Source organism: Oncorhynchus mykiss, chromosome 7 (assembly GCF_013265735.2).
Source record: "Oncorhynchus mykiss isolate Arlee chromosome 7, USDA_OmykA_1.1, whole genome shotgun sequence".
Taxonomy (NCBI): domain Eukaryota; kingdom Metazoa; phylum Chordata; class Actinopteri; order Salmoniformes; family Salmonidae; genus Oncorhynchus; species Oncorhynchus mykiss.
Window position 1 is genome coordinate 76,163,211 of NC_048571.1, and position 10,110 is coordinate 76,173,320.

General features: G+C 41.7%; 1 protein-coding gene across 1 annotated transcript in view; it reads right to left on the reverse strand.

Moving 5' to 3' along the window:
• Positions 1–4,108, reverse strand: part of LOC110528502 (integrin alpha-5) — a 70,156-nt gene extending 66,048 nt beyond the window's left edge. The window contains exon 1 of the mRNA XM_021610605.2: positions 3,727–4,108. Within this exon, the coding sequence (XP_021466280.2) occupies positions 3,727–3,935 (209 nt within the window). The 5' untranslated portion in view covers positions 3,936–4,108. The remainder of the gene's footprint in view (positions 1–3,726) is intronic.
• Between the last annotated feature and the right edge of the window lie 6,002 nt (positions 4,109–10,110).

Consider the following 10,110-nt stretch of genomic DNA (forward strand, 5'->3'; position numbering starts at 1 on the left):
GGTTGGCCCTGGGTTCCTCCTAATGCAAGACAATGCTAGACCTCATGTGGCTGGAGTGTGTCAGCAGTTCCTGCAAGAGGAAGGCATTGATGCTATGGACTGGCCCACCCATTCCCCAGACCTGAATCCAATTGAGCACATCTGGGACATCATGTCTCGCTCCATCCACCAACGCCACGTTGCACCACAGACTGTCCAGGAGTTGGCGGATGCTTTAGTCCAGGTCTGGGAGGAGATCCCTCAGGAGACCATCCGCCACCTCATCAGGAGCATGCCCAGGCGTTGTAGGGAGGTCATACAGGCACGTGGAGGCCACACACACTACTGAGCCTCATTTTGACTTGTTTTAAGGACATTACATCAAAGTTGGATCAGCCTGTAGTGTGGTTTTCCACTTTAATTTTGAGTGTGACTCCAAATCCAGACCTCCATGGGTTGATAAATTTGATTTCCATTGATAATTTTTGTGTGATTTTGTTGTAAGCACATTCAACTATGTAAAGAAAAAACTATTTAATAAGAATTTTTCATTCATTCAGATCTAGGATGTGTTATTTTAGTGTTCCCTTTATTTTTTTGAGCAATGTATATATACTGTATATAGTGGGACATTCTGGTCTGGTCTACTTCCAGTGAGCTCAAACATCTCTCCACAATCCAAAAGACGAAGTGCAGGCTACATGTCCTACATTTAATGAATTCAGATATTATTCCACCAAGGAGGCTAAACACGGAACACATTTCAATGGAGCATTGGGCTATTAAGGGTCAAATGGCAACAGTCTGTGGAAATGGAATAAATGACGAGAACGAACACCACACTTTAACGTAGGGGAAACACTGCATTAACATTGCAGCTTATTCAACAGAACCATTCTAAAGCTGCTGCTGAGCACATATTATTGCCAGACACCCTCTGTACCAAAACACTGGGGGTTCTGTGTTAATTAGGGTCATTGACTCACACCGTGGATGTCGCTGAGGCACATAAACAACTTTGGCATGCTGAAAAACAGCAAACTCTGGCAACCGCCTGTATGGGACAACACAATTTAACTTGCGGCAGGCATGCAATGAAATTGAGGAGAGCCTTTTCAGGCAAGTGAGAAAAAAAGGCATGTCACTCTATTTGTCTCCCTGTGACATCAACTGTTTTCCACCTCCTCCAACTTGACTAATATGACCCAAATCATGGCAGGAGCAATCAACAGTCATATGATCAAGTTTGTGAAATCAAAACAATAAAAATAGATAGCTATTCAATGATTTAGTTTATTTCAGCACAAAGGCTACCGTTGTCCTGTCCTGACAAGCTAAATAAAGCACCAGGGAAAAAGAGCTGACTCATACAATTGGACTGAATCAACATCTTGGTAATGACTCCACAACACACATCTGTCCCTCCCCCCCAACGGAGTAAGACTGCTGGTGTCAGAAAACGGGGACATTTATTAAGTCAATGGAATCAAAAAAACTCTGCCTCTGAGGACAGTAGAAGGAAAGCTGTGACAGGGGAGTTGATATAGGCCTAGCCTCTAAAATTGTTTTTAAACATCGATCAGCTCAGCCCCGATGTCAATGGTGACCCTCAGATTTGAGTAAATGGGTCGTCCTTATTATCTATTAGCAAAATTAGCATTGTAACCTAACCCCTGACATTATAAGCCTAACGATTATGTTAAAGTTACATCTCTAGAGTTATCCCATCGTAAACTAGGCCTGCATGAGACTTTCCCTTCTACTGTAGGCTAATAGCACCCATGAATCCATAAATTTGAGAAAAGTGAATAGTGTAAAGTGTTGGTCCCATATCTCATGAGCTCAGAAAAGGATCCCAAACATTTTCCATATGCACAAAAAGCTAATTTCTCTCAAAATTTGGGCAACAGGTGTGGCATATCAAGAAGCTGATTCAACAGCATGATCATTACACAGGTGCACCTTGTGCTGGGGTCAAGAAAATGTGCAGTGTTGTCACACACCACAATGCCACAGATATTTGAAGGATCGTTCAATTGGCATGCTGACTGCAGGAAAGTCCACCTGAGCTGTTGCCAAAGAATTGAATGTTAATTTCTCTACCATAAGCCGCCTTCAATGTCGTTTTAGAGAATTTGGCAGTACATCCAACCATCCTCACAACCGCAGACCACATGTATGGCGAGTGGTTTGTTGATGTCAAGGTTGTAAACAGAGAGCCCCATGGTGGCGGTGCAGTTATGGTATGGGCAGGCATAAGCTATGGACAACGAACACAATTGCATTTTATCTATTGCAATTTGAATGCATAGAGATGCTGTGACGGGATCCTGAGGCCCATTGTCTTGCCATTCATCCGCTGCCATCAACTCATGTTTCAGAGTGATAATGCACGGCTCCATGTCGCAAGGATCTGTACACAATTCCTCAAAACTGAAAATAGCCCAGTTCTTTCCATGGCCTGTGTACTCACCAGACATGTCACCCATTGAGCAAGTTTGGAATGCTCTGGATCAATGTGCACAACAGCGTGTTCCAGTTCCCGCCCATATCCAGCAACTTCACACAGCCATTGAAGAGGAGTGGGACAACCTTCCACAGGCCACAATCAACAGCCTGATCAACTCTATGCCAAGGAGATGTGTTGCGCTGCTTGAGGCAAATAGTGGTCACACCAGATATTGACTTGTTTTCTGATCCACGCCCCTACCTTTTTTTTAAGGTATCTGTGACCAACAGGTACATATCTGTGTTCCCAGTCATGTAAAATCCATAGATTAGGGCCTAATTAATTTATTTCAATTGACTGATTTCCTTATAACAACTGAAACTCAGTAAAATCTTTGAAATTGTTGCATTTCTATTTTTGTATATACAGTAATACAATTCCAGAAAGGGACGGGGGGATATTCAAAGTCCATGGAATCCCTATTCATCCAATGATTTACATTTTCACTTTATTTGATCCAAATCCGCAAAAATGCTGAATATGTCTGTCTGGAATATGCCACGAAATAATCTAATGGAAAATAGCCTACTTAACATGATGATGTGGCCGATGACAATTTGCTTCTTGAAAGTTCGATATCTTCAAAACTTGACTGCTTACATGCAAAACATTTTGGAATGGACTAATAAAACTATCATTTTTTCGAGTGGAGCTTCCATTGAAGAAGATATCACCCCATGAGAGTAAGCGGGTTGGCATTTATTGTCATGAATCTGAAGCTCTGGAGGCAGCTCTGCAGAGTAGTCACTAGCTGGCACAGCCACAAAGTCATACAATCTGATTTTAAACCTAACCTTAACCGTAACCTTAACCACACTGGCAACCCTGATGCCTAACCCTAACCTTTAATTAACACCAAAAATTCAATTTTTGCTTTTATTATTTTTTCCGACATAGAACATTTATACTTTGCAGCTGGCCTATCTAGCAGGAATCTCTCAGTTCTGCCTCCAGGGCAAGATTCATGACAATAAGAATCAACCTGCGCTTGTCCATTGCGGGTTCCCTATTAACCGTTATTCAAATCGAAATAGTAGGCTAGGCCCCAGTGGTAGCATATAGGCCAATAACATGATACAATGTCGTGTAGACCATGGGTGAAATTAGACTACATTGAATGACAAGAATATCAAATATTACGGAATAATTTAAATCACTTTTGAAGTGAAAGGAATTGTGTATATTGTGGTGACATTTTCCTAAAACAACACTGAGTGGTAAGATTAATGCGCACTCACCTAGATGCATTATTGTAGAAAAAATCCACGGAATAACCGAAAAAAGACCCCTTAGGTCCAGAGTAGACAATCCGGTTTTCTGTTTCTAAGTTAAACGTTGCGCACAGCTGGATAAAAACAACTGCAATTACAACGAAACGGGCGCAATAACCTGGATTTCGCAGGATTGAGTTGACTGAAATTGCTGAAAATCGCCGTCCAGTGCCCATCTCTTTTGTGCGTCGAATCGCAAGACAATAATTAACCTGCTATGAGGTGTGAAACGCCTGCCTTATATTTTGGTAATGCATATTCCAACATATAAATGAATTAATTGTGAATGGAATAGGATCCCGTTTCACTCTGCATCTCCCTCTCATACTAGCAGTGTAGGACTCATAGAGGGAGTTCATGGCAAACTTATTTTGGGGTGGAGCTTTGGATATAAAAAACTGGGGAGGTTTCTGCGCAATCCAAACCAGATTTGGTGTATGTGTGTGCTACTGAGATGTAGGCCTTTCAAAAATTGAGAAAAAAAAGGCTAGCCTAATTTTGTGTTGGGATACATTATATTTTCAGTTTTTGATTTATAGGCCCAAGTTACAGTGATTAAATCTAACTGAGCTTTCACTGCAATTACTCATTATTTTGTAATGTAGCCTATTAAGTATATGGGATCTTATTTTACTCTGGCTAGTTTTGTGAAACTCAAAATACCTAGAGGATATTATTGGTGCCTGTTTTTACAGTCAAAAGTGGTAACACACGCACCACCTCGGACCATCCCCGTGTTTCCTCTGCAGTACATGCCTTATAAATCATTGTTACAGAGTTTACACACAAATAGAAGGATTTGAAAAGTTGTCTACATTGTCAGCAATAAAAATAGATATTTGAACAGTCAAATGGCTGTATGACCCAACCTTGTTATGTCTTAACCCGTGCTCTCCTGCATCCCCCTGTTATACTCACACCAGCATGACAGGCTCATGCCTGTGTTTTATCAGAACAAAGTGATAGGAGGCATGACACAGACACATGGCATGACACAGACACATGGCATGACACAGACCCCCCCCCCCCCCCCCCCCCCCTCCACACACACACACACACACACACACACACAGGAAACCACAGGATTAGGGGCTATTAAAAGAACAACATGCAAGCGTGTAACACCAGGTTTCAACATCTGTTCTGTTAGCTGAAGTCACTGTCTAGGTATTCACAGATCCTGACATGACTTGCCTGGAGATGCTTGGGGGAGAAGAAAAATACAACATTTCCCAATGTGTTTTCTTGTTAACATTCTGCAGTAAAAGTACATCTCCTATTTAGATACCTGTAAGTGAGGGGATTATTGCATAGATCAAGATGGAGGCAAGTTTGATTGAAGTTTGTTTACTTTTGTTTGAGTCTAGAGACTAAGACATCTTCATGTACATTACCATTACACAATCATCATCCATTCACCAATACACTACGGGACGGTTTCCCGGGCACAGTCCTAGACTAATATATAATAGAGAATCTCCATTGAAAATGTTTTTTATTCCAGGACTAGGCTTAATCTGTGTCCAGGAAACCACCCATACATGTGTACTTAAATAATTATCCCTATTACTGGAGTAGAGGCAAACTTTTAAGATATATTTTAGAGTTGATGGTGGTGGCCTCCTCCACCCAGACTGGTAATAATATCACATCTTGAGTAAGGTTAACTGGTGAATTCCTTCTTTTGAGACCTTTGTGCAGAGAATTAAAAACACATCTAGTCTTAGATACCACCCAATATTGTGTTACATGTTTTGGAAAAACTAGTAGTTGTATCGCAACCATTGTATCAAATGCATTATACATACATCAACAATCTGCTATCTAAAATGGTTATTCGGCTGTCCCCATAGGATAACCTTTTGGAGAACCCTTGTAAGTTCCAGGTAAAACTATTTTCACAGAAGTTTCTACCTGGAACCCAAAAGGGTTCTATCTGGAACCAAAAGAGGTTCTCCTATGGGGACAGCCAAAGAACCCCTTTGGAACCCTTTTTTTGTAGTGTACAGAACTTAAAAAGCTCCTAATGGACTAATGACAACAGTCATGGAGGCTGCTTTCCTCTGATTTAGCATACAATACATCAGGTGATGGGCTGTATTAGTTTGCTGAATGATGTACAGATGACCTTGCATGTCTCTACCAAGAAGAGAGGTCATCGGTCCAAGAAGGGCAGGCATTGAATAGCCTGCCAACACGAGACTTTCCTTTAGCATTACAAATGTTTTCATCAACATTTTGCTTACAGATTTCTCAAGATATTTTGATGTTTGATAGGCTAGACAATAATGTTTGATAGGCTAGACAATAATGTACAGCCTGAGTGTTTATAGTGTAAAAGCTCAATGAACTAATGAGTGTTGATCTGCTTTTGCATAGCATACGTCAGGTGATGGGGCTGTATTTGTTTACAGAAGTATGTACGGACCTACACAGTCTATGGCAGGGGTAGGCAACCCTGGTCTTGGAGTACCGCGGGCACTTCATGTTTTTGACACTTCATGTTTTTGCTGCCCATGTCCCTTAATGTTGATGATGTGGTTGTTACTGACAAGAAGCACATGGCTGAGCTCTTTAATCACCACTTCATTATGTCAAGATTCCTATTTGACTCAGCCATGGCTCCTTGTCCATCCAACATTTCCTAATCTCCCACCCCTTCTAATGTAACTAGCCCCGACGCTCCTCCCTCTTCTTCCCCTGCCCCGCTACAAAGTTTCTCCCTGCAGACAGTCACTGAGTCAGAGGTGCTAAAAGAGCTCCTTAAACTTGACCCCCAAAAAAGATCTGGGTCAGATGGTTTAGACCCTTCTTTAAGGTTGCTACCCCTATCATCGCCAAGCCTATCTGTGACCTTTTAACCTGTCTCTCCTCTCTGGGGAGGTTCCCATTGCTTGGAAGGCAGCCATGGTTCGTCCTTTATTTAAAGGGGAAGATCAAGCTGATCCTAACTGTTATAGGCCTATTTCTATTTTGCACTGTCTATCAAAAGTGATGGAAAAACTTGTCAGTAATCAACTGACTGGCTTTCTTGATGTCTGGCTTTCTCTCTGGTATGCAATCTGGTTTACACTCAGATTATGGATGTGTCACTGCAACCTTAAAGGTCCTCAATGATGTCACCATTGCCCTTGATTCTAAGCAATGTTGTGCTGCTATTTCTATTGACTTGTCCAAAGCTTTTGATATGGTAGACCACTCCATTCTTGTGGGCCGGGTATTGGAGTATTGGTGTCTTTGAGAGATCTTTGGCCTGGTTTGCTAACTACCTCGCGCAAGAGTTTTATTTATTTTTATTTTACCTTTATTTAACTAGGCAAGTCAGTTAATACGCTCTGAAATTGCAGAGCACGACATTCAAATTAAATATTTACAAATATTTAACTTTCATAAAATCACAAGTGCAATACACCAAATTAAAGCTTAACTTCTTGTTAATCCAGCCATTTGAAAAAGGGTTTATGGCGAAAGCAAACCATGCGATTATCTGAGGACAGCACCCCACCATACAAACACATGAAAATCATATTTCAACCAAGCAGGTGCGACACAAAAGTCAGAAATAACTATATAATTCATGCCTTACCTTTGAAGATATTCTTCTGTTGGCACTCCAATATGTCCCAGAAACATAATAAATTATCCGTTTGTTCGATAAACTACTTTTTTATATCCCCAAAATGTCAATTTATTTGGCGCGTTTGATTCAGAAAAACACTGGTTCCAACTCGCCCAACATGACTACAAATGATCTAATAAGTTACCTGTAAACTTGGTCCAAACATTTCAAACAACTTTCCTAATCCATCCTTAGGTATCCTAAAATGTATATAATCAATCAAATTTAAGACGGAATATACTGTGTTCAATAGCGGATAAAATCAACGTGGAGCTCGTGACCTGGAGCGCGCACCAAACAAAAGAGTACACTTGGCTTGACACTCATTCTGAACAGCTGTACTTCTTCATTTCTCAAAGAATAAACATCAACCAATTTCTAAAGACTGTTGACATCTAGTGGAAGCCATAGGAACTGCAACCAGGTGCCTCATAAATCTAGATTCCCATAGAAAACCAATAGAAAACACAGTCACCTCAAATTTTTCCTGGATGGTTTGCCCTAGGGGTTTAGCCTGCCAAATATGTTCTGTTATACTCACAGACATAATTTTAACAGTTTTAGAAACGTTAGCGTGTTTCTATCCAAATCTACCAATTATATGCATATCCTAGCTTCCGGGCCTGAGAAGCAGGCAGTTTACTTTGGGCACGCTTTTCATCTGGATGTGAAAATACTGCCCCCTATCCCAAAGAGGTTTTAAGAGCACATTCTTATTTCAATGACAGCCTAGGAACAGTGGGTTAACTGCCTTGTTAAGGGGCAGAATGACAGATTTCGACCTTTGACCTTGCAACCTTTCAGTTACTAGTCCAACGCTCTAACCACTAGGCTAACTGCCGCCCCAGAGTGCAGTGTATAAAGTTAGATCATCTGCTGTCTCAGCCACTGCCTGGCACCAAGGGAGTACCCCAAGCCTCAATCCTAGGCCCCACGCTCTTCTCAATTTCCTTCAACAACATAGCTCAGGCAGTAGGAAGCTCTCTCATCCATTTATTTGCAGATAATACAGTCTTATACTCAGCTGGCCCCTCCACGGATTTTGTGTTAAACGCACTACAACAAAGCTTTCCTAGCATCCAACAAGCTTTCTCTGCCCTTAACCTTGTTCTGAACACCTCCAAAACAAAGGTCATGTGGTTTGTTAGAAGAATGCCCCTCTCCCCACAGGTGTGATTAGTACTTCTGTGAGTTTAGAGCTTGAGGTAGTCACCTTATACAAGTACTTAGGAGTATGGCTAGATGGTACACTGTCCTTCCCTCAGCACATATCAAAGCTGCAGGCTAAAGTTAAATCTAATCCTCTATCGTAATCGCTCCTCTTTCACCCCAGCTGCCAAACTAACCCTGATTCAGATGACCATCATACCCATGCTAGACTACGGAGACATTATTTTTAGATCGGCAGGTTAGGGTGCTCTCGAGCGGCTAGATGTTCTTTACCATTCGGCCATCAGATTTGCCACCAATGCTCCCAATAGGACACATCACTGCACTCTATACTCCTATGTAAACTGATCATCTCTGTATACCCGTCACAAGACCCCCTGGTTGATGCTCATTTATAAAACCGTCTTAGGCCTCACTCCCCCTATCTGAGATATCTATTGCAGCCCTAATCCTCCACATACAACACCCGTTCTGCCAGTCACATTCTGTTAAAGGTCCCCAAAGCACACACATCCCTGGGTCGCGAGCTCCAAGAAACATTCAAACTGAACAGTTTTATCTGTGTCTTCATTCAAAGACTCAATCATGGACACTCTTACTGAAAGTTGTGACTGCTTTGCGTGATGTATTGTTGTCTCTACCTTCTTGTCAATGTGCTGTTGTCTGTGCCCAATAATGTTTGTACCATGTTTTGTGCTGCTACCATGTTGTGTTGCTACCATGCTGTTGTCATGTTTTGTTGCTACCAATCAATCAAATATATTTCATCAGCCGATGTCACAAAGTGCTATACAGAAACCCAGCCTAATACCCCAAACAGCAAGCAATGCAGATGTAGAAGCACGATGGCTAGGAAAAACTCGCTAGAAAGGCAGGAACCTAGGAAGAAACCTAGACAGGCTCTGAGGTGTGGCCAGTCCTCTTCTGGCTGTGCTGGATGAAGTTTACAACAGTACATGGACAAGATGTTCAAACGTTCATAGATTACCAGCAGGGTCAAATAATAATAAATTACAGTGGTTGTAGAGAGTGCAACTAGTCAGCACCTCAGGAGTAAATGTCAGTTGGCTTTTCATATCCAATCATTCAGAGTTAGAGATAGCAGGTGCGGTAGAGAGAGAGTCGAAAACAGCAGGTCCGGGACAAGGTAGCACATCCGGTGAACAGATCAGGGTTCCATAGCCGCAGGCAGAACAGTTGAAACTGGAGCAGCAGCACAACCAGGTGGACTGGGGACAGCAAGGAGTCATCAGGCCAGGTAGTCCTGAGGCATGGTCCTAGAACTCAGGTCCTCCGAGAGAAAAGAGAGAACGAGAGCGAGAGGGGGCTGTGTTATGTGTTGCTACCTTGCTATGTTGTTGTCTTAGGTCTCTCTTTATGTAGTGTTGTCTCTCTTGCATTGATGTGTGTTTTGTCCTATATTTGTCCTAAAAATGGCTTTGTATAAATTGGGCAATAATATTATTAGAGACTTTCGTAAATGTAGTAAAGGGTTCTTTTAGACTGAATTCTTAAGTTAACATAGCATTTTTCATTTGACAAATTTCACATTTTGAGATTTC